At 38.5% G+C, this 26,057-nt stretch overlaps 1 protein-coding gene across 12 annotated transcripts in view; it reads right to left on the reverse strand.

Moving 5' to 3' along the window:
* The window catches only part of MAGI2 (membrane associated guanylate kinase, WW and PDZ domain containing 2), a 735,815-nt gene that overhangs the window by 37,423 nt on the left and 672,335 nt on the right, over nt 1-26,057 (reverse strand). For 7 of the 12 annotated variants that reach the window (XM_051637680.1, XM_051637697.1, XM_051637664.1 and 4 more), the window contains 5 exons: nt 25,083-25,331; nt 13,764-13,949; nt 10,838-11,027; nt 8,352-8,592; nt 6,471-6,614 (listed from right to left, as the gene is read on the reverse strand). In XM_051637680.1, the coding sequence (XP_051493640.1) occupies nt 6,471-6,614; nt 8,352-8,592; nt 10,838-11,027; nt 13,764-13,949; nt 25,083-25,331 (1,010 nt within the window). The remainder of the gene's footprint in view (nt 1-6,470; nt 6,615-8,351; nt 8,593-10,837; nt 11,028-13,763; nt 13,950-25,082; nt 25,332-26,057) is intronic. The other 5 variants (XM_051637734.1, XM_051637673.1, XM_051637654.1 and 2 more) reach the window with 1 other exon arrangement.

The raw sequence follows: 26,057 nt of genomic DNA on the forward strand, positions 1-26,057 counted from the left end.
ACATTTTAAAAAGAATGATGGTGCTTTCCACATGATGATATGGACATAAGAGAAGTGTCTGTGAAAGCTGTATGATGTTCAATCCTCAAACAGGAAATGATTCGTTAATTGGTGGAAACAGATTACTCAGATCTTTTAAAAACCTAGAAATCATAGTCTGCTATAAACAGATCCAGTGATAAAGTGACTAGATGAACATCAAGCTAAAAGTGCCCAACAACAAGCAATCAAGAAAGCTGAAATGGAAAAAAGCCCTGATGAACACAAAAGAGAAAGACTTCTGCTTTACACGGCAGAAAAGCCTTTCCAAACACTGTAGAGACATAATTAACTGAATCTGCTCTAAACTTTGCCTGCTTTTCAACTTTGCCTGTCTATCCACTGAACCTGAAATAGTTCAAGATAATTCTGGGAGTCTGACTTGAGACATTGGGGAGTGTCCTGCTCTGGGAAGACAGGTTTATATTCCCTTGTTAAACTCTGCTTACATACTGCCTATTCCTTTGAGAAGCCCAAAGAGTTAGTCTGATTCTAAATACTTTCTTCTGGGAGACATAGTTAGCAATAGCCAACTATCACATGACACTGTTCAGAAGCTTGGCTGCTCGTTTTTTTAAAGGGGACTTCAAATTATGTCTCCTGTGGCTCAAAAGAAGGCTTTAATATCAGGTTATAATAGTTTCGTAGGTGTTCTATCCCTATTATTGCAAACACAAATGCAAAAGTCATGTTCTCAGAAGGAAAAACAGAAGTTGCCTGATCTTGTATTTAAGAGACTTACAAAGAGAGAAAAGTCACTTCCAAATGCTGTTGAATGCTCATACGTGGGTTTTGACAGCAGGTTCAAATGTAATGCTTATGCCTTCCATGATTTGAAACTTTCGTTCTGTTTCCCTCCAAATAAGAGACAGATTCCCTCCTGTCTGCTTGTCTTTTTTGACCCTTGGCCCTTGGCTGCTGGAGTCTCCATTTTTGCTAGGAAATATTTCCTGGTGTAGGTGGATGAAGTTTCCCGAATTCACCTGCATTCACACATAAGATCAGTGCAAACTCTGTTATCAGGGAAAAGGACAAAATACACAAATTGTGGTAGTTTGCAGAGTGCTGTCAAGCTGTCTACAGCACAGGCTGCTTACTGTTGTAAGTCTCACTGCCATGGTCACTCGGCAACTTAGAACAGACCTGGCAAGGCCACACCAATTCCTATGCAAAACCACAGAAGCTGACGATTGACACTGTAGGAGGTTTCTGTGCCTTCTGCCTATTTTTATCTCCAACTGTGTGCAACTGAAACAAAGAGGAGGGGCACAGATCCCAGGAACAGCAACAAACAGGAAAAAGGATTGAAGAGTCCAAGGCAAAGCATGAAAGATAAAGAATTCTGCAGTGCCTGTGTTTCAGATATCTGTTCTGCAAATGCATAAGAAAAAGCTACAAAAGAATGAGAAAAATAATGTAGTGTTAGGAGGTATAAGGAAGCTAGATAGGAATAACCGCTGTACGTGGACTGAGAAAAATGAGTTGACAAGACAATGAAACTAGAAATGTCAGAGATGAGAAGTATGACTTTCATGGAAGATGTGAAAAAAAGATGTAACTCACAAAGTGACAAAAATGACACAGATGCACATTGTGTATAAAATAGCACATTTTGCCCTCAGTCTTCATGAATTTCGTATTCACAAAATCTATTTGTGCAAGACGCTATCTTTGCAGCCCTCAGCCACAGGCTCTTTGATGCTGGTTTCAATAAACACGCTGGCTGTAGGAGAGATCATTTGAGACAATAAGAGATCTGCTGATCGTATCTCACATGTCTAGCAAACACTATGACCATCCTTAACAATTGTCCTGAGAGCAGTCAGGAGTACCCCATCTCTAAGACAGGAAAGGATAGAGATCTGCAGGCAGAGCTATGCCCACCATTTTCCTCAATGTGAGACAAGTATAAAATATGAGTTATTCTGAGCCTTATCTAAATAGACCTGTAAAATTGTTGCCAGTTGCATTTGAATCTTCAAAGGCCTTGGGGACTGTGTCCTTCATCTCTGGTGTCTGATTCAACTCAATACTACTGTCACTGATGGTGTGTGCACCATACTGTCTCTGCTCTAAGACTAGGCCTTGCAGCTTTATTTTTCAGTATTCTCATCACCAACTAGGTTCATTTTTTATTCCCTGATGTTAGGATTACTTGAGGATTAGAGTAATGATGTGTTCAGTCCTCTGCCAGTTCAGGATAAGATATCAGAGGCACAAAGAATTCTCCAAACTTTTCTTGCATTTTAAAAAATACTTTCTCATCTTACGCAGCACAGACATGTCCTATTTAGTCATTTTTCGCCATGGTGTGGACACAGAGTCTTATATTTCTGATACTCCCTCATCCTGAAGAGGAAAGGAAGGTGGAGATAAAATTTTAGAACTTGGAGCTCTCAGTGAGTCTATCTGCCATTTAAAGTTTTGCACAATTATGTTTTCCTCCGTAGTCTTTTACTTAGACATAATGAAACTTTTTGTTACTCCTAATTTGCAAGACATCTTGCTCTTTGTGAAAATTCATTTAGTTTACTGGAAGTATTTTGAGTCACAAATTTCAAGTTCTGTAAACCTTTGCTGTGGTAGGCTTTTCAGAATTCACCATTGTAGCTTGGCTCAGCTGTCAACATTAAGAGGAATCTGTATTTACTTTCAGTGTAGCAATGAGGTTTCCCCCTACAGAGGTCTTCTGACAGGAATCTCCATACATTTTATCCATGAATTGCAGTAAAATCCTGCTGAAGTTAGTTGTGGTATATAACCTGACATAGTTTTATATGAAGCTACACAATTGTGGCTGTGGCTCTCTAGCACTGATTGAGAAGAACTTGCCAACAATGCAAGCAGAGGACGCATGTGAAGTTATTCCTATAGACTTCTAGGTTCTTTGATGGACAATTCCTTTCTGTGTCTAGTGTTAGATGAATCCAAGCTACATTAGTATGCTTGGGCTTTCTGCAGAAGCAGAGCTCATGAGCCCAAATAAATGACTCCGTGTATGTAAAAGTGGCACAACTAAGAACAGTGTAATAAGCCTTTGAAAGCTTTAGAACTGTTTTTAAGGGAATAATTTGTTGAACCTGAAGACACAGGCAGTGCCTATACAGGCTGTCAGAAAGGGATCCCTGGGTAGAAAGCAGCACGCTGGTGAGATAGATGAACTCTGTATGACATCAACTCACTAGTCTTTCACCTTTCTGGTTCCCAGAACAATTCTGCAGAAAATCAAAGTAAAAAGCTCCAACAGACATGAAAGGCAATTAAAGACTATTTTAGATCCTGTAATCCTAAAATGGAATGTTCCTCCATGGATTTGTTTCTAATAAAACCACAAAGGGCCTAGCATGTCATACCCAGTGGGAATGAAGACCAGGACTTGTGATTGGAAATGGTGATGTGAAAACAGACTTCATTAAACCTTTTTCTGCCTTCCATCAATCTTTTCATATCCAGACAGTTCTGGCAAGGTCAGTGGAAGACCATCACTTCCAGTGCTTGCAGTATGAGCCTGTTCTCTCATCTGCACCCAAGCTTCACTGGAGTTCATAAAACCCTGAAGATGGAACTAGAAGTGTCATCAGGATGTCTTGATTTTGATATCACTTTCTTCATGTTGTTTCATCGTTGCTTGCTCCTGCTATTGGTATATTGTATTCCTTTCATACTTACCTTCCTAAGTAATGGATCTACCCTGTTTTCCTTTACAAAAGTTCCATACCAGTTCTTCATTTAAATCTGATTTTCTATAATCCTAGCTTTTACTTCTTTACTTTTATACTCTGCACCTGTAATGCACAACACTGTTACATGTACTTAAACCTCAGAATCTTTTGAATGTTTGCTGATAGACTTTCAGATTTTTTAACAGGTGTCCAGTTGGAATATAGCTGTTGGGCTCATCCCATCACTATGGTTTTGCAGTGCCCACTAACAGAGTACAACATGCTGACTTTGACTTGTCTATCTGGAGCTGTTAGGGATTGCAGTGCTTCAATTATACAAATTTATAAACACAGCAGTGTAAATGTAGCTCTATTGATTTAAGGTACTTTATATTCCTTTATTTATTTCTATAAAGCAGAAAGATTTATATCAATATGAATATGCCTTTATCAGGGCTTTTGCTGGCTACAACTAGACTGACAACAAAATGTTTTTTGTGGAATACATTTGCTTATTGCATCTAAATGCTTTACAGGTAATGTTTCATTATATGATTCACTTTTTTTCAACAGCTTAGCTGGTTTATTTTTTCTTTTCTTGACTTTGTGAGTGAGAATAATGATGGAGTTATGTGCATTATTTCTTTCTATGGGCATGATCTGCACCTTATCTGCTTCACGTTTTTCTGTGAAGGCTCCAGGGAAATCAAAGAAGGCTGTTCAAGGAGGAGGAAACAAGAAGGAAAACAATAATGGAGATAAATAGATCATGAGAATAACTATTAGCTGGAAAATTGCTCCTGGTAAGATCCTGCCACAAAAGTATATTTTACTGTCCCCAGTGCTGAAAGGATCAGAGAATCTGATCTTTAGAGAACATGGTACGTGAGGCAAGCAGCACTGAGTTGCCTCAGAGATGCATATGTGAAACAGAGAGAGACAGAACTGCAGCAAATAGGCTGGTGGTCCCAGCCAAGACATGGCAATGAACATGCATTATAACAGCAGATGTAAACTGAGGAAAGGAGATATTGGTACAGAACTCTGCTTCCTTTGATCATCTCTCTATATAGCATATTCCTTTCAGCAATTATTATTTGTTTTGGTTTTCTATTTTTTGTTTTTGAAGGAGCTGTTTCTTGAGCTCCTGCTGCCCATCAGTTACAAGTCACTGGAGATAAAAGTCTTGCAAGTTCCAAACCTGTGACTGTCAGGTTAAAATGGCTGTTCAACAGAAGAGTACAACAGAAGGCTTGGTGACAAAGCTAGAGGGTAAAACTGATTCCAGAGAATGATGCTTTAAAAAGGGAGAAGAGCCTCAGTCACAACTATCTGGCCAAAATAACACTTGGCTTTGTATTGTGGCCACATAAAAAAAAAAAAGAAAAAAGCTTTGAAATTATTTTAGAAAAGACATTTGAGATTTTTCATTATAAGATAAAGGACTTTCTCTAATGAAATTGAAAAAATATTTGGATTTGTGTTACATGCTTTTTATATTTCAGTTATTCACACAGTGAATAATCTAACTTTATTCTGTTTGTTCAAATGATGTACAGCTTTTTATAGATTAGTTTTCTGCCTAATAGAAGTTATTATTTTAAGTCAATCCTCTTCAAAGGCATTGTTTTTATTTTGTTTGGTAGTCTTAGCCATATGTTTCCAATTTTGTGACTCCAGAGCTTATTAAAAGCACAACTTTTTTCTCATCTTTAATCACATTGTGGTTGCTAAAGTACATCTTGCTTATGGCTTTTCAGTAAGAGCAATGGGATATGATAGTGCTACAGTAAAGAATGAAAACAATTACCAGAGAAGATACTTTTAAGTTAAAGTTCTAGCTGCAGCATGAATTCATCTGCATTTCACACAACAAATACTGTGGGAGTATTTCTCAGTCACCAGTTGCCTGCCTGCTTGCCCCTTGTTTTCCCTGTCACAGGGACTGCTTACGCCAGTGTTCCCTTTTGGAGCTCCCAGTGCCAGGGGTTTGCACTCCATGGTATGGCTGAGAATTAACTGGATTCTACACTTCTACAAAGTGGGCAAGTCAAGGGTGATTTGAAGCATACTAAAATTCCTGACTTATATACAGAAAGTCTCTATTGTATATTTAGACCCATGACAATGCTCTTTCAGTGTGAAGTCAAGCTTGATGAGATAGTTAGGATCATGAAGCAAAATCTGTGCAACAACCATAACTTTTGCAAAATCTGCTATTACTACTGTACAGAACACAGTTTCCATTGCACATCTTTATAATCAAATATTGGCGCATCAAGGCTGCAATTATTAGATACCTAAACAACCCTTTTAATGTCTCTTTCACTTATGTTCTCGCCTTCTCCTTTTTGTGTGCTCACTATTCTGCAAGGTATCAGCAAACGTAATGAACTTACAGTTCCTCAGATTAAAAAATATCTATTTTTTTATTAAGTTATTTTTCCTATATGGAACATGTATTTTTATATTTTATAATGAAATTTCTTAAGTGAATGCTTTTAGTTTCAGTATTTGGATGTAGTGCTACTATGATTTCTACCAATGCAGGATTGTGTAACACAGTAAAATATACTATCAACAAGAAAGAATACATTTATTCTGCAAAAAAACTAAACAGACCTACTATATATGTCAAGTAATCTCCTGAACTCCTACAGAACACATTTACGCTATTAGAGGTACTTGGCATTGACTATTTAAAACCTGATGAGAGATGAAAAAACTGCTTACAGATATCTGTAAATGTTGAAAAACATTTTTACTTACCCTCATCCTTCCATTTCTTATTGCTGGTCCATCTTCTGCTAACCTCAACACATACAAATCCATTTTGTACTCCCTTCCTCCTCGAATGCTAAACCCAAAACCTTTGGCTCCTTTCTCCAAATCAACGGTGAAATAATCAAAGTCCTGTATAGGCATAAGCAAAATGGAAGAAAAATTAACCATATGTGTGTAATGTTCTACATTCAGGAGAACTTTAAAATATATCTCTTCAAAAATGCATCTATCCAACTGATACAAGTAAAGGGATCTTCAAAGTATACTTCTGCACTGACAGACTTTGGCCATTTCTGGAAAGAGACTTTAGCAAAATGTAAATGCCAAAGTATAAACCATTCTGACAGGGCATCTTCAGTAGTTGCGTGGTACCAAAAGCTCTCTGGATGGTCTCCATGTTGACCCTCAATAGTTTCATGGCACCCGAGTGAAAGTGTTTTTGCAGAAGTGCTGATTTGACAAGTGAGCAGCTTCTGTATAAGCATCAGCACAACTTAAAATTAGCAGGAGAGACATCTCCTAAGTTCCCAGTAGAACTTCACATGATCAGCAGACTGGACCGCATGGAGTCACAAAGTACAGCAGCTCTCAAAGTCACTGTTAAAAGTTACTTGAGGAGAAGGTGAGAAGTAGGAGATGAGAGTTTCACCCGTTATGTGTTCTGCAGAGACTGATATTAATCTTTCCAGCTTTTTCTTGGTGGACCAAGACTAACTACCAGCACCATGCAGGGGTCTGGGTAGGTCCTCGCACTGTTGCTTCTGGTCCATTGGCAGCCAGAAGTGCAAGAGCCATGGGAGAAGGAGGAAAATAAGAACAAGTTTGGGATGAGTAGATCAGTGGTTAGAGAATTAAACTGGAGATAGTGAGAAAGACAGTTTAAGCATCTCTCTCCAGATGCTAAGAAGCATCTTACAGGGTATGCTCATAGGGATAAGGATTTGCTATTTAGGTACGGAAATGCATAAAGTGATGAGAGGGTTCTCTGGAACTCATTTAAGAATTTGGATGTTTTCATTGATCCAGTTTATGTGTCTGGCTTTGAAAATGTAGATATAGAAACCATCTATGTCTACATTTGGTTGCAGCATATATTGTCCAGAAGTTTCCATTCTGTTATTTAATACTTTTCTGGTCTCTGTTTTTTTCTGTTTTTATGTAAGAGGAAAGGAGGATTTTTTTGAAAGTCTGAACTTTGGGCTAAATCCTCAAGCCTTCACAGCTGTCAGTAAATATTTCTTATGACCAGAGTCTTGTCCAAGGCAATAAAACTCTTCATCTAAGGTTTATTTCTTTGAATTTGTAAGATCATGCCTGGTGTTAAAGAAAACAGCCACACAAGCTAGTTTCTCCTCATCCAGACTATTACCAACAGAAGTGTAATTTTATGTCAGGATTCATATTTGTTCATTTATTTGTTTATTCAGATTAGAGAAAATCTTCATTTTTAAATAAAGCTGTAGAAATGCAATCTGACCTAAGTACATCCACTATATTATATCCCTAGGAATAAAAAATCAAGTTTCCCTGCTGATGCAAAGGCAGCTTGTTTTACAAGTTTTGTTGTAACTCTCCAGCACCTTAAAAATACCATCTATTTAACGTGTTTTATATATATATATATATATATATATATATATAAATACAATTATAAATGTAGTGTTACTTGACAGATCATATAGTACTTCATTAATATTAATGGTTTTGAAGTAATTTCCTCTACAGAGATTTAGTAAGTCAGAGCTAAAAGACTAAAGGTGCCTTTTTCTTCTCTAACATCATTGTTTTTTTCCCTAATGTACACGATCTCTCCCAGCAGAGCTGATGCTTTCTGTTCAGGGGGACTGTGAGTACTTCAGTTTGTACCTGGGGCTGCCTGTACTCTGACAGAGGGTACTGCCTGGTGTCGGGTGAATGCTGCCTGTAATCTATCAAGGGTGGCTGCCTGTAGTCGAGAGGTGGAGGCTGCTGATAATCCATCACCGGGGGGTGCCGGTAGTCCAGGGGCGGCTGCCGGTAATCGGTTGAGGATTGCCTGTAGTCTGTGAAAGGAGGCTGCCGGATATCAGGCTTCACATCTTGTCTGGCTTTCACTTCCGACCTGTAACTGAGAAAGCCAAAACAACTTTGTTTCAGAAAGTGGTGAAATGCTAAGAATGTGCAATACATGTGTTGTGAGCTGATGCCAAGGGGGAAGAAGAACCGTTTCCCACAACACACCGTGCTGAGGAGTAAAGGCAAACTACCCGACTGCAAAATTGCATGAAATAAATTTTCACAGAGAAGAAAAACTTTTAAGGGTCAATAGTGAAGGCATCTGAACCCAGTGAGCTCTTTTGAAACACAGACAAAAGCAGTTTTCTCTTGGGACATACTGTGCAGTTTTCCAGCTCATACCAGTGACATCAGGATAAGCTCAGAGGAACGGGAGCAGGAAAAGCATCCTGATTCCCACTTACCTTGCTTATCTGGAAGATGAAACGGCATGTGAAAATACCCACCATACTTACTACCAAACTATCCACCTTTTGAATGAATGAAAGCATTGTGTTTACTCATGTTTTTACTCTGAAAAAATAATCTAAATAGTTTTAACATTTCAAGATGTTTCAAGATGTGTTTCAAAACTTCATTACTTTATTAGTGCAGTTACAGTAACATTATGGAAAACCTTCCTACACACTAGCTTTAATTAGCTAAATGTCTACCCAGACACAAAAGAATCACAACTATTTCCCTTTGCATTTTATGAGAAGATGAAAACAGCCCACTGACACATGTTCTTCTAAAACCTGTACATGGCAACCATAATAAGACCTACACATACACATACAATCCTAGTACTTTCTTTACTCAGAATCATGATCCTGTAAACAGAAGATGGGGCCCAACAGACTTACTGTGATGCTGAGCCTTATTTGTATTGGAAATAAAAATGCTAGAGAGCATTCCTAAGAGTTTTGAATACCTTAAAGTATTTTGATACAGAAGCAACACATGTGGATATATATGACATTTAAACTATAACGAAAAACAATAGTATATGAACTAGCAATAACGGACCCATTTCTGGAATAAGATTTGTCCTTGGGCAGGTTCCCAATATACAATCACAGCTGTATCCCAGAAGGTGATGCTTCTATTTACAGTTAGAGACACTAATTTTTGCAGAATGTATAAATGATGAGATCACCAATTATAGCTTATGCTTTTTGGTAAAACTATTGTGGAATTTCCTTTTGGAACTATAATTAATGTAGTTTACGGGTCCCCTCTGAAAATTCCCAATTCAACAGAGATTTAGTACTGACTTAGAACTACGCAGAGGGAGCTTTGTGAAAGCTTTGAATTTGTTTTTTGGAGAAACATGTCTTCTAGGAGATGATCACTTTTGGAAAATGTTTTCAATGAAATATAAGGCAAAGAAATTTGCTAAGTGTGACTAATTGAGAGAAAATAATTTTGGGTAAGTGAAAGTGCTACATCTGCTTACAAGGAGACTTAGAGGGCAGAGTGCCTAAATCACAACTGAACTCAAGTACATCCAGAAGCAAAAAGTTACAATTCTGTAACCAGCATTTACTATTTGGTGGAGAGGGTCTTGATGAGGTTACTCAAGATTAGCATAAAGACAGTCAGTCTAATCAGCCTCATTTAACATGCCAAAAATTAATCCACAGACTAAATAGTGTTGATTAGAGATAACAGAAAGTTGTATCATCACACAGCCTGAGCGTGCTTATTACATCTGCAGCTTTTAATACAGCTGGTCACAAAATTTCAATCCCCCTACCATTTAATTTCCATCACAGATAAATTTGTCAATGCATATGCATAAATTGCACATGAGGAATTGGCTAGACAATAATAAACCATAGATGAAGCCTGATATAAAATATCTTCCTGAGTCCAGAAGTTTAATAAAAAAAAAAAAAAAAAGAAGACATGTAAGACAAGGAAAAAGAAAAGGCCACTTCACGATCAGAAAGATATATATATATACACATATTTATCAGATATACCTGTATATTGTAAGTTGCAGTGATATAAGGAAGTATGTTAGCAATTAAATTATTAGCAAGCAATACTTGAGTGTTTAGTTTCATGGCAAACATGATTCTGATGACCTTCTGAAGATGTCTGGCTTGTCCATAGTAACATGTTTCATATCTGAATGAGACCTACAGATCCTCCTGGCATGCACAATTCCTGCTCTGGGAGGGCAGCCAGGGAACCGTGGCTCCTCAGAGCCCCACAGAGGATGGTGGCTCACAGCTGCTAGAACAGCACGAAGACCCAGTGCAGGGTGTCCCGTGGTCCTCACGGAAGGTAGAGGCTGGAGCCCCTCTTACCTGTTTTCATGTCCCTGCAGCTGGAGGGGCTGCGGAGGGGGTGGCTGGGTGACAGGGCTGTGCTGGGCGACGGGGCTCTGCTGTGCCAGGGGGCTCTGCTGGGCCAGGGGGCTGTGCTGCTGGGCCAGGGGGCTCTGCTTCTCCGAGCTGGGGGCCGAGGCTGGGCTGTTCAGCTCTGCATAATGGGAAGCTGGAGATTAAAGACCTGTCACAGCACGGCATTTAATAAAGGGCAAAGGTAGACAATAATAATTTCTGATCATGCAGTACATTCGAAAATTTATGCTTTGCCACTTTTACTCTCTTGGGTTGTAATTAGATTTTAAGACATTTGACCCTAATGGGTTCCTTTTGATAGTCTATGGGATCTGAAACCTTGGTCACTTCTGTAACTCCAGTAGACACCTCCATTTTTTAAAACCCAATTGAACAAGGCAAATAGCTTCTAAGTTTCATGTTTTCTTTTAAAGCCTAGAAATATGGATATTTGAAAACTTTTCATTTTGAAAGAATGAGTGGTTTTATTTCTTTCACTAGTGTTAGGGGATGACATACTGTCATCACAAAAGCTGAAACACTTGGGTACGTGCGCTAGCCCCTCCTGTCTTTGAACTCAACAAGAGTTTCCTGTCTTTTTTAAACCTTTGGGCACTGTGAACAGTAAAACCAATCTCAATAAATTCTGACTAAGCAGCTAAACCGACATTTCATTTCACTGTATTGTGCCAAATGACCAGAGTTTCATATAGGAACACTGCAGAAAACCAGAATCCTTCTTTCCAAACAATATAAAATTCAAAAAGACAGAGAAGCTGGGGTAGGAAATGTGGCCTCATGGCCTTGTTACAAATTAGGGATGCCAATCTTCCTTCAGGCTTCCCAGTGCACTTGGGGGAAGACACATAGGACACTGAGCTCAAATCCAATATATTTCCCTCAACACGGCGGCACAGTTATGCTGCTCATCATTTACCTAATAAGAAGTGGAAATGAGAAAGACTCCACCCACAAGAGTACAGAACATTGCAGAAGCAATTGCTCATGCATTATCAACAGCAAAGGTACATATTATATTTTGTTTCTGCTTGCAGTAGAAGGAGGGGGGCCAGTGTGTGTGGTGCAAAGCATCCAGAATGGACATATGTATGGCCAGGTATCCCCAAAAGCAATAGATATGAACCATCCAGATCTTGCCAAGTTTTATGTTCGCACCTAGTTGATTTTTGAATGATTTTATTATTTTATCCTTTAACACGTGAGTTTGTCCCTTATGACTGCACATTTCTAATTGCGCTCTACTTACTTCATTTATGCTCATGATTATTTAAAAAATTTTGGCTACTTTATAAAAAATCTTTTCAATTTAGTCTTTATTGTCAAAAAAGCTTGTATATTTGCACTTAAAACACTCTTCATGCAGGCATAAGCAATACTTGTCTGTGTAATTACTATACTTAAGGATTTAATTGCCCATTTTGCATCTGTGAGTCTCTTTTGTATTGCAAAGTTTCAGTGACAAAGATTGGGAATTTTGTCCCTGATTTCTACATTACTCTCATAACTATGGATGAACTAGTCCAATCATAAGCTACTTCTAAAGCTACTTTGCATTTATATGGTATTTTTCACCTGAAACTAAATTATGGAGCTATTAGATTTTTCCTAATTTTATAAGCTGGAAAGCTAATATCAGAAGGCAAATGAGGTACCCAGTGTCACACAGTCACACAGGGAAGCCATGCTTTGAGCACAAATAATTTCTCATGACAAGCACTCAAGAACATCTTGTAGCACTGCATCTCAGGTATGCCTCCACTGTCTTTTTAATTTGAGGTATCCATATCTAACACTGAACTATTAGCAATTTGCTAATATGACGTAATCTGTGTACAAGGGAGGCCTAAATGAGCTGCACAAACTGTATATAGCATTATATTTGTTTGTAGAAGCTTACAAAACTGACCTCCAGTGGTAATATACCACTGATTTCCAGCCCTTCGGTGGGAATTCTACACTCAGGTATGTTTGTGTTTTTCCTTTCACTGAATTCATTTAACAAAGTAGGTATGTTTTCCCAGTTGCAGTCCATGGCCTGTGTCAGACTATTGCCTTGTCCTGCTGCTGGATGCAGCAGCAGAAGGTGAAGGTTGTCTAACTGGGGCATAGATCACTAAGTAATTACATTACTTGCTGTGTGACATTCCTAGCTCTAGTGGTATTTGTTGCTGAGATATAAAGCCACAGCCTCATTAATACAGTGCAGTTCATACATCAGTACAGCACATTGCTAAGCTTAAAAAAGTCCTGAAATTAACCCCAAAATTCATGAAACCAACAACAAAAGATCTTTACTGATTAGCTGTGAAGTAATGACCAGAATAATGAATCTGTCTCCTTATCCTCACCTTACAAATGAGATCATTTAGGGTTATGTTCTATCCTACCTTGTGCATTTATAGTGATATACATGGAGTAAACTACCAAATTTTCAGTCTTCCTTCACATCATTTTGTCACAGGTAGCTGGTAGCTGAAGGAAGCTGGTGACAGCCACTGCAGTCTCTTGTGAATCAAACTTTGGTTTGATTTATAGTGGGATATAAAGGAACAAAATCAAAACCTGGCTCTCTCATAGGGTTCTTTTCCATGTAGAAGACTGTTCTCCCAAAAGACATTACAACTGACTCACTGGTACTCAGCTTCCTCTCAGGTTTCTCCAGGTTTGCTTTAAATACCCTGTTCATAACTAGAAACCTTTTCAAGAATTCAGATATAAATCCTGCCAGTTCTAAGGCTGTAATTTTGGTGTGCTGTGCGTTACAGCTGAGAAAGTGAAACAAAAGATGTTCTTTCAAGCTGTGACATAATTCAAGCTAATTGGAAGCTATGTAAAAGTTTCTTCCTGTTTTTAAGGGCCATTGACTTACCCTCCTGAGGAATGATGCGAAGAGTTACACTGAGACCTGCATCTTTAATTAGCTTCACAATATCTGCATGAGGCATGTTAATAATAGACTGGCCGTTCACAGCTAAGATCCGGTCTCCGACTTTCAGTTTCGCACAGCGATCTGCAGGACTTCCATCAATTATTCTCCCTATTTTATGGGGTACAGCTAGAGAAGGAATAATAGTCACAGTTAACATGTGCTGCAACAAGTGGTGATGTTCAAAAGCAAAAGAAAACGAGTTCCTTTGGAAGAAAATTCTATATGAACTAAAAAACAGTGTGTATAAATATATAAGGATATAAACACTTATACAATATCATTTGCATGAACACAGTAGAGATTTCACTAAAACTTCAGAATCCAGATGTGCACATATACATGGCATATACATATGAAGTAAAAAATCAGTTTATGGTTCAGCTGCTTTGCAAACCTGGCATGTGACAAGATAATAAACAGATCAGAAGAACAATAAGGATTTACAACAGTGAAAAGAATAAAATTTGCACAATAAATAGTAGTTATAAATTGCCTCCAACTGCCCAATTTACAGAATTTCTTTACTTGTATGTCACAACAGAGGCACTACAAACATGATTTATTTTATATACAAAAAGATGTTATTACTGAAAATGCTTAGGGTTCACTAAATTGTTCTCCTCCATTCAAGTATTTTAACTGATAAATAGAAATAGAAATTCTACTGAAGATTTATTGAGATGTGCAGTTCCCTAATTAGATAATGGCAGCACAAATTAACAGTTAATTTTGAATGCATAGACACATTTACTACATCAAATAGACACTCCTCACATACACATTCTTAAAACATTACAGATCAACTTTGCTTCTATTTTGCTCTCCTCTGTTGTTCTCCACCTTTTCCTGTGTACTCCATCCATTCTCTTGTTTTGTCTTTTCCTTAATTTTCCACAGAATTTTCTAAATTTTATTCTTGATCTTTCTGCTAGTGTTTCTTCCCTATTCTCTTCCGATTTTTAACAAAGTGCATACACTATAGCTGATGCTTCTATCTAGGCTGCTATTTTTCTGTCTCTCTACTATTCATAAATATGCTTATAACAATTAAATGTATATTCTATCAATATTCTAATGTTGTCTGATTATCCCTTACTAATCCCACAGTTCAGTCTTGCCAAACTTAGCACAAAGCTGCTCATCCTCACTATCCATGGGCTACTGATGTTTAAAACCACTTGCATTTATTTTTCTTAAACAATATATCCTTAAAATTCCAATATCAAAAGAGAACTTGGAAAGGGTGAAATAAAAGATTTATAAACATTTTTTTGGGAAATACTTAGGCTATCAATGCTCATATAAAACAAAGCTCTAACAGGAGATGTGTTCAGAATAATCCATCACTGCAAAACAAATTTCTCAGCCCTCTGATAAACGTTGCCTGGAGGTGATGGTGACAAACACAGATTGCACATCTCATGCGAAGTCACAATACACATATCTCAAAGTGACTTTTGCTTCTCGTATAGATGCAAGTGTTGTTTACAGTGTTAAAAATTAATTTCCTGAGAACTAAAAATATAAGTGAGTTCTCTGAAGTGCAAACCATAATCAAACTGTGGGCTTCTCTACCACTATCACTCAGGCAAGAATATAAATTAAATAATGGCTTTAGTATATATGGACACAGCTCATGTACTTCAGAAATATCTTGCTGCTTAGGAAATAAGCACCTAATTAATGTCACAATGTATAAACCTTTCTACATTTTAAAATATATTAAACATGAATAGCCACCCTTTGTGCAAAATTTGCATTTATTTTGCCCTCTATGCAGGTGTATAACTGCCACACAAGCATATCAGTAAGTAAAGAAGTAAAATAGTAACTTGACACTGAAACAGTTTAAATTCACCTAGAGCCTTTTGCATCAAAACAATTCTTAAAACATCACCAAGAATTCTTTTTGCTAAGACTAAAATGTGCATTTTTCTGGTATATATAAGATCTGTCTGAAATTACCCTGACTGTGCTACACATCAGTGGAGATCTGAAAAAGATGCAGCCTTATATGAAAGAGCAAGAAATTTAGTAGGAAGAAGGAAGGGAAAATATGGCTGGGATGCCATTGTTAAAATTCTCATACTTGCCATTTCTAACCCTACAGAAGATGGTTTTGCTAGCCTAAATAACTAAGCAGCAACATAATTTCAGTAGTGAGGGGGGTGCAGGAGAATTCCTATTAATTTACCACAACAATTTTTGTTGGATTTCTTACACCTGACAAATGAATAGAGCAGATGTCTGCATGGTTGAGATGTCTGCTAAAATCAAAGCTGGAGGTGGGAGAGCCATGAGAGTCTGAGTCTGCTTCAAATCCTGAGAAAAGGAAAGGGAGGAAGACAGAGAAGGATTCCTTTTTTCTTCTGCTTGGGCTTTACCTTCCCAATGAAAGTATCTATTCCACATGTTCTGGTATCTCTGCACTCACTTTGTCTTGCCATGCTGTGCAAGGATTAACAGTAGGTGACCTTCAGAACAAAGCTCATGTCTGTCAAGGTACCTTTTCTACCGTACTTTGGGTTTTGAGGATTTCATGCTTCTCTTCTGAGGTTGTACTGGTGCAATGTAGTGTTATATGATCTTGCCCTAGAGTGGTGTGTGGAGACCTCTGCAGAAGGAACCTGAATCTGCATCAGTCTGCAAAGGAGACCACTGGTATGCTGTACCAGGGTTTTATGGGCAAATGCAGTGAATTACTAACGAAACACTTGGCCATTCAGCAGAAGCTGGTTTCTATGCATTTCTAGATGAGTGTTTTTCTCCTGGTTCTTTCTCTCCCACTAACATTCCAAGAAGTATCTCGCCTCTGCTTTTTGTCCCCAGTGGAGCTCTGCCTGAGACTCTTCCTAAGCCACAAGATTGTGGCCACCATGGTCCCTTGGGAGGGAGGATTTAAGGATTTCTTTATAAGCATGAGTACTTCTGAGGTATGCAGGTTATGTGATGTGCAGGTTATTCATGAAAATATGAACATGTTAGAATATGTTGGAAAACTTCTAATTTTTAAGAGCCTTAGGTGGTGAAATACTTACTTTGAAAGGTTAAGAAGGAGCTACTCTCACAAGGGATTAATTACGTAAAAGCTAAGGAACAAAGGTAGAAATGAACTGTGAATTTCCAGAATGGAGAATTGTTATAATTCAGAATGGTCACATCTAAAATGGGAGTGGAAGAGCTGTAAAACTGTCAGTAGCAGTGAGTTGAGTGAAGTGGCAGACAAGATCTCATGACAAGAAATGCAAGATGATGCACATGGGAAAAAAAATAACCCTGCCTAAGCATAAGCAGAGATGAACTCTAAATTAATTATTTCCACACAGAAGATCTTAAAATAAGTGTGCCTACTTCTCTAGAAAAATAAACTTATAAACCAGTAAATAGAGTTATAAGAGTTAGAAAAAGAATAGCAAATTAAACAAACCATTGCAAGTTACCATGGTGCAACTGAAGTCTGAATATTCCTGATAATTTTGGTATTCTCATCTCTGAAATCACAGCACTGAGCTAGCAAAGATTCAGAGAAAGACAGCAGGGCAGTCAGAAGCAGAAAACAGCTTCTGCTCGAAGGAGCAGTCCAAGGGAACTCGACATGCAGCTTAGAGAATGTGGGACAACATTCTGGAGGGCCAGAAGAATGAGAGGATTCAAAAAGGCATTAGGCAAATTCATAAAGGGGGATCCACTGCTGATTAAATCAGAAAGCCGTGGTTGTGAAAGTTGAGGAGGTGCCTGGGGTTGGTCCCTGTCTGCTGGAGGTGCTCTCTGCCACTGGTCACGGCCGGGGGCAGCACTGAGCTCCGCAGCTCTTTGGTCTCTCCCAGTGTCAGAGGACTGTTCTTGGGAAGAAACCTCCAAGGTTTGGTATTTAACTATGGCTTTGCTACCACACATCATATTTTTTCTTAAGTTGCATCTTCAGTGTTTTATTTTTGTCTAAGCAGAGCATTTAATAACGTACTCTTCTAAAGGAAGTCCCAGATCACTTGACTGGTGGTGAACGATTCCATTCTCCCTTAAAAATTTTTATGATCTGTTTACACGTCTTGTAAGAATTTGCCACAAGCTGTTTGAAGGCATCAACCTTTCCCCATAATTTTTCCTTGGGTATTTCCAGCATTTCTGTCAGGAACACAAACTGACCCAGGGCTTGCACCCAGCAACTGATGCTTTTCCTGGAAGCTCTAACCTCATTATAAAAAGTGAACTTGAATAAAAAACCCCAGCAAAATTATTTAAAAGAAATTTAGCAAGTGGGCAAGGTTTGCTTTCAGTAACTTATAACAGCAAATTCATGTTTTTCTCTATATTAATACTTATATTTGATAAAATACCCCACTTTTACTCTCTGTGACCCAAATTAACACCCTTCCCACACTTTCTTGTCATAAAAAAGAAAGAGAAAATTCTGTGACTTTACACCTGAGGGTCCATATGCTTGGGTCAAGCTGTACACAAAGCCAGAGCAGCTGCTGAATACAGATACTGCTTCCAACACTATATTTCAATCAGTCTCTTGCATTCCGGAAATAAAAATTATGTCTCCTTGCCCGTATGCTGGAAATAGTTGATTCTAAGAAGATTTTACTAATAAGTAAAGGTTTTCTGCTTTCCATCAAGGATGTTTAAAAAATCAATTTGTTACTTTCAGTCATAACTGTTGAGACTGTATTTTGTAGAAGACAACTTTCCTGTTTTTTCTGCTATATAGTAGCTAATTGTCAAAAATGATCAGTTAAGGGGAAAAAAATTGAACCTCTACTTTATCTATTAAACCCTCTGGCAGATAAATTCCTGCAGTCTTTTCTAATGTTAACGGATATAGATAGTAAACCAAGCAAATGAACTTTCCTGAGCCAGCTGTCCTTTTCAATGTTATACAGCTGATCACATGAATATTTATTATATACTCAATTCTCAAAAGGTGCAAGGGTTTTCATTCAACCAGCAGGCTCCAGCATGTCAGATTTTAATTGGGAGAATATATTAAACATAAACATCAGTAATTTCATTGCTACTGAATAACCTAAAATTTGGGAAGCTTGAGTATGCTGTACTTTTCTATCAGGATTAACACTTGAAGCAAGATAAAATATTTTCCTGAAATTGATGTGTTATTTTCTGTGACATTCATTTGGAAAATGGAAATCTGTGGCATGCTGCACAGTTGCAGATGACAATAATCCCTTTTGTTTATAAGGTTAATGAACCTATGAAGTGAAACATCCCATTGTGTGCTTTTATGAAGCATATTTACTTGCACAGCACAGGCATAAGAAGTGAGGTGGGAAGGAATACACATATCTCAGAAACCTGAAGACCTAAGAAAAATTAATGGAACTTAGGTACTTTAATTCAGGCTTCTCATGAAAGCAAAATGGGGCCTGTGAAATCATTAGAAAAACTTGATTCCCTTCTGAGGCTCATGCTAGGAAAACTCAGTTTGTTCTTTAACACAGAAGAGCAGCATGACTGGGTCTAAATGACCTGTTCAGGAACATGCTGGAGGACTGAATTACTCTGGAGAGGGGAGTGATGTGGTTAAGATCCTCCAACAAATATTGAATTGCCATTTGAGTATTTCATGTCTGCAAACTGTGTTTTTGTAGCTCAAGAGACAGAAGAGCAGCTCAAACTTGAATATCAAAGCCAAGAAGAAATGAGAAATCAGTTTCTTTGCCCACAAGTTGCAAGTATCTTCCACAGGGTACTCAGGCTGCAGGTGGGTTTACACTGTTCTGTTCCAAAGACGTCCAAGTTGGGGGAGACAGATATACTAATTTCTAAAGCTCTGTTTTCTTGAGAATTTGAAGTTTGGTCATAGAAGGTTGTGTCTCCAGGCACCATCTTACCCAGGAAGAAGAATGGGTGAAACTGCAGCAGAAAAAACTGTCTCAGATCACACAGTTATCATTGATCAATAAGCTGTTTTTTATCTCTAAACTGCAAGGAGTTCAAAGAAACTCTGGGGTTGAATGAGACTTACTTAATAATGCTGTTTTCTGCAGTCAGCAGAGGCTTATCTTGGATTTATGGATTTTAGTTAAGACTGCATGTTTTGAGAAAAGAGAGAAACTTCTTGATCATGTTTTGAAAACCCAGCAGTCATTGGCATATGCAGTTTAGGTAGCAAATTAAATCTATAACTCCACTTGCGCTAAATGGGTGGAAGATCATAATAAGTACACACAGTCATCTGCCTTTAATTTAAAAAAATTGTTTATATATTATGCCTGTATTTTCAGTTTGTTTACGCTTATTAACTGTGTTAATTGACAGTACCTGGTTCTGTAAAATTAATGGAAATATTGCCAATTTTCCAATTTCAGTGGAAGTTGCCAATTAAGTAGGTCTGTTTGCAACACCTGGTTTCTTTCTACAGAAATTAGAGTGTTAGGAGATTTACAGGACATCACAAGTTCTTCTAGAGGAAGCTGCATCCCAAACACAAGAAGTAAAAGCAGCAGGAAGACATGAAGTTGGCAGGTACAAGTGTGTTCCATAAAGCTCTGGGACAAATTAATCCAGGAATCTCCTTTTCATCATTTCCAGCTGGCTGCAAGTGCTTTTCTATGGGATGCAGATAGTGAATTTATCTTGATGCCTCAAAAAGCTCCACAAGGACGGAGCTCCACCACAGAGGACTCACACTACTGAGTACTATGCTAAGTGTAATGCAACGGGTAGATTAATTAATTCTGTTGTAGTATTTTAGCTGTAATGTGACATTCAGTACTGTTGCGTGGAGCAATGCCACCCTAGGCACAGCTGCACTTCCACAGCCTCACACGTTGCTGCAGGATGCTGGAGACTCAGAGGTGACAACCCCAGGAGGAGCTCTTCTTTGCAGAACCACACGTGCTTCAAGTATTTTATTGAGGGAAGCATGGAGATATTCCTCAAGACAGGACTTCAGAAATAGGCTGTAGTTTGCTCAGTTTAGCTACTTAACTCTGTCATTGAACCGGGCCATGTAAAAAATTTGCAATTCGGGAGGCAAAAGCTGTTGCCTGGGAAGGTCTCCACAGATCCACAAGATTAAAGCAGTCCAGATTCACTACAAACTAAAAGAGAAAAACTGGAGTTTGTAGCTTCCAAACAGCTGGGAACAGAACACTGAATCCTTGAAGAATCAGCACTGGAACTGACAACATTTTGATAACTTCTGTATAGCCTGGACAGCAAACAAAAGCACAGAGTAAGGTCAAATTTAGGTGGCCTGTCTGGAAGAGTCAAAGAACCCTTTAATATTGGAATGGGGTCTGGGGAAAAATAATGATAATATGTTTTATGGGCAGAGGAAGTGAATCCTTTAATTAGGAGCAGGTCAGGAGTCTGGTCAGGTGAGTTTTCTTTTTTTAATCTCTTGGCACTCTAAGATCTACACTAGCCAAAACGACTTGCTCCTGGATGTACTACTCAAACACATTTCTCTATTGATACACTTTATCTTCTTTTACTGATAAAACTTTGAAGCATGGCTGACCTTGCCTAGACCCCTGCTTTGCCCTGTGAAATCTCTTCATTCAATCCTTGTCACTTGTTTTCCACTCCTGATCTGTCCAACACCAGAAATGTGGTTTGCTGCAAGATAATCCCCCTGTCCTGGGTTAGAGAACTTCCCAAGCAATGCTTTGACAAAGGGTAGACAAGATTTCTACCATTACAGAACACAGGAAGAGAAATGTGCCACAAGAATCGGATGTTTTAGCAAGTATCAGTAAGTCAAAATTACTTTCAGAGCTAAAGGCTGACTCCTAACTACTTAACAGTAATTTATTTAAATGTCAGATGCTACAGTGCTGCCTATCTCAAAATGTGAAAAATGAGACTATTCTCTAGTTATGGCTGTACCCCACCCTCACTGTGCCTGTACCAAGAGTAAAAAAAATGCATTTAGTATTTTGAAGATTTCTGCAAGGCAAAGGCAAGTCTGTGAGTTAGCAGTGATGCTGTACACCTTGCAAAGCAAGTTGAGATTGAAGTTGACATAGACCTTAAGAAAAGAACATCCTCAATATTGGGAGTCCTCAAGACTTTCATGATTCTTTTCCAGGTGAGAGGGAGTGTGAAGCACTCCTAATGGCCTGTGTGTGAGCAGTGCAGCTCACACCCCATGAGAGAGGGTGGGAAAGGGGTAGGAGAGTCAGCTGGAGTCCTGCCACCCTGACTCCACGGGGTGGTCCTACAGTTTCACAGTCAGAGCTGGTTTTAACTTGCCTGGCAAATACCCAGAGGATGAGTTTTTGCATAACCACTGGAACTTTGAGTCAGCTGCCAAGCAACAAATCCATGATCCTGCAGGCTCATAGCAACTCTTTCTGAATAAATACCTCAATTTTAACAATGCTTAAGCATTATGCTCAAGCACAAGCTCCTAGTGATTCAAGGGTCACACTCCTGTACCAAGCATGGCTACTGGTAGATTGCAAAACATAGTTTAGAAGTGTGATTTCAAGAACAAGGAAAATTCTTACACTGCACGATTAATTGCCTTCTTGAGTAAAAGTGATGATGCTACTTATGCTTTCAAGTAATCAAGTTTTTTGTTTTTACAAGAAAGTAGAGAAGAGAATAGAGTTATCAAAATAAATATTCTTAAATCAGAGGAAATCTTCTTCACTTTGCCCTGAGGATGTTCCCAGTGAGACAGCTTCTTAGGCTATGCTATTCCTAGCAGTGTCTGGCATGACAAGATATTTCCTTCTCTGACCTATTTTGCCCATTTTAATTACTTCAGTGTTGCCTCACAATTACTACATTAACATTTAACTGTGTATGTTTAGGGCATGCTTGCACAGCATCATTCTGTGTTACGTGGGGATGCATGAGCTGGCAATGAGTGCACTGGCTCCAAAGCCAGAAACACTGGAATGATAGCAAAACATTTCACCAAATTAACACTACTATGAGAAGTGAGTGACTACCATGGTACTTCAGATGGTGCCATGCAGATCCATATTTCTGCATTGATTAAAGCTATATTTTGGACATGACACCGCCTACATCCAGTTGATACTTCCCTACCAATAGTACACTTTGTAGCCCTGATTGTGCCTTGTAATAAAAGGATTTCATGTTACTTCAATCTAGAAAGTACTTCAAGATGTCTCAGTGGCTGCTGCTGAACTTTTTCTTGCCTTTCTTGTATTTAAGGGCCCAGAACTTGGATGCTGTATTCTAGATGACTCCTAATGAGCACTGTGCAAAAGGGGCTAATAATCTCTCCTCAATCTACTGGATACACTCCTGTTGATATAGCCCAAATTACTCCACCTAAATAGTATTAAGTAAAGAAAATGAACCTCCATTAAACTACAAATAGCCAATGATTTTTAGGCTTTTTTTACTACTGATCATGTAATTTTCAGCTTTTTTTTTTTTTTTTTACTACATTTTTTGAACACAATTCACACAGTGAGGGTATTTTCTTCTCTATTCTGTCACTGTCTACAGCAAATGTATTTTTTTGGTTCATTGCTATTCTAAACTTAGGATTTGGGTGCTCTTTGGGATGACTGAAATTCAGTGCAGTCATTATTTGAATAAATTTTCTTGTCAGTTCCACAGCAGACTGTCATTTTCCTTTACTATTGCAGGTGTTCATCTGAGGTTCAACAGTGGCTGCCTAAGTAGTTGCCTGGGGAGAAGGAAATGTTGGAGGATAGGAGGCCAAGCAGGATCTTGATCCTGGTTCCGGTGTCCTCAGCAGAATACTCCAGTCACAGGGTTGCTTGAGTATTTTCTCCTTCTCTTTCTCTTTCTCTTCTCTTTCCCTCTCCATTTCCACCAACCGCAAACCTTATGTGTGAACAAATTTTCTTGCAAAATTAATGACTGACTTAGCTGGTTAATATGTATGTATCTCAATGTCCTCTATGGATTTTTTTTTCCTGTCTGATCTTCAGCAAAGAAGTTCCAATTGCCTATTATATTCAATAAAGTGAAAACTCAGAGTCCCAAGAGGCTAATTATCCATGGGTTTGTTACAATATTAATTCTAGCAATAATGGAATTTTAAAATTCAGCTGAGGTAGTATGAAAAGCAACTCTTTTAATAAGTGCATGATCATGAAATACTGCAAAGAAGTTTTCTGAGACAATCTGCTATTGTGAGTTATGGCTTTCCCAGTACTCTTGTAATCGCTTTTCTGTTGTGAATTTAGAAGAGTGAAGTTTGGGCCTAAAAGTTAAAATTGCTATTTTATTTCCTCAGGAAGCAGTTTTGGGCAAAAAAGCAGTTCCTTCAAAATATGTTTCGAATGCAGGGAAAGGACTCCTTTAGGCTGTAACTTGTAAAATGACACGTGTTCTCATTTGTCTTGCTTTTTTAGCAGTAGCCAGCTTTGACAATTTTAGATGGATTTGGTGGGAGATGTGGATGTCTCTCAACGTAAAGACTATTACTCTTCCTCCTGCCGCAGGGTGCAGCTCACAGCTGGGTAAATGCAGCTTGAAACACCCAAAGGCACCCCTGTGCCTGCAGCTGCCACTACAAAGGGTCTGAGCCTGCTGTTTGTCCTATGTCACATCTGCCTAACCTCTCTCTAGAGTTACCAAGGACATCTCAAATGGCACCAGATGCTTATACTAAAGCTATAAAATTTATATCCAAGAAGCATCAGTTTTCTGGACAAAAGTGAACTATGATTGTTAAGTGGCAGATCCTGCCACTATATTCACTGTTTCCCCATACTCAGTAGTAACTATTTTTTCTATGTATTATCAAGACAGTTAAAAAATCAACCTCCCTGCACCTCTGTCTAACTCTAACCAGTTTTCCCATTTTCCAGTTGCTTCTGCAGTGCCCTAACTGGACAACTGCTGTCATGGGGTTTGCCCTGATCTCAAGTTTTTATTTCAAGTTCCTGAACTTCATCTTCATTTAAAAAAAAAAAACAAACCACAAAAAAAGAGGTATAATTAAATTGCATGTGCAGGAATAATTTATTCACTTAAGCCTGTTGGTTACTTGCAGAGTGTCTCTGTGGGATATGGGAAAAGAGAAAATCCACTTTGTGGGTGAATCCTGTCATGCGCTGACAGCCAAATGAGTGTGTGAAGCACAGAGCTTCCGAGGTCTGAATAACCTTTAGTTTGTCTAAGATGCAACAGACAAACAAATCGTGTCCCTGGAACCTCGAGAGTAGCTGCAGTTTTAATCTCTGCAGCAACTAATTAGCAGATGTCAGGTTTTAATTATTATTGGAAAAAATAAATTATATAAGTATAAGCTGAAAAATGAGGTTTACTTACTTATTGTGGACCCAGATTCAGGCCTGTTAAGGGAACTGATGATAACAAAGCCAAAGCCTTCATTCTCCTTGCGGTGGATCACAACGTCACTGGTTTGCAGGCTGTGAGAAGTGAAGCCCTCGGGGGGTGTAGCATTGCTACTAGAGACAGCATGATTACTGTTAGCATAAGTAGTGTAGTCACTTCTTGGAGAACTGTGGTGTGTAGACACTGAGCCTGGGCTTCTGCCATTCTCTGGGCACGGTTCTCCTACAATATAAATCACACCACTGTTACAGTCTGACTTGCTTAGTGACTCTGTGACTTACACTACATTTGCTAATGCAACATGAATACAGTTGATTGTCTATAACCCAGACTACAACAAGTATTAAACCAGGAGTTGTAATAGATGCAGAGAGACAGGAATCTATACAATTATGCAAAAAATTCAAGGGCAATCAGATAATGCAAGCATGAACACCCGCTGCTAAGCTATCTAGAAGGGAGGAAAGCAAAGTAAGAAACAGTGGCTTCTGGGATTGAAAAAACAATAGCAAGCACTATTTCCTTGTCTGCTGGTTGATCTGTCATCAAGAAGAAAACATGACCATCTAATCCCAAACTATTTGTGTTTGGATTAAAAGAATGTAAGCTGGCAGCTAACATAGAGTAATTAGGATTAGCTGCATAATATACTCCTTACAAGTTGATTAGCATGCTCAAAAGATGTCCATGGAACAAAGCAGTTATACAATGAAAAATAATCACAAATAGTTATTCTGTGGGTGCCATGACAGAAGCAGTGCTCATTTAAAGGTTCTGCAGATGCTCTTGTGTGGCAAGTTGAAAAGGGTAGAAATGAAAATGGAGTCCATCCACACTTCCCTATTGCTTTATAGTAACAAGAATAAGGAACAAGTTAAATCTTGCGGATCACACATTTTTTTAGTACAAGAATTTTGACAATTGAAAACAGTAAAGTTATACTTCCAG

Source organism: Apus apus, chromosome 1 (assembly GCF_020740795.1).
Source record: "Apus apus isolate bApuApu2 chromosome 1, bApuApu2.pri.cur, whole genome shotgun sequence".
Lineage (NCBI taxonomy): Eukaryota > Metazoa > Chordata > Aves > Apodiformes > Apodidae > Apus > Apus apus.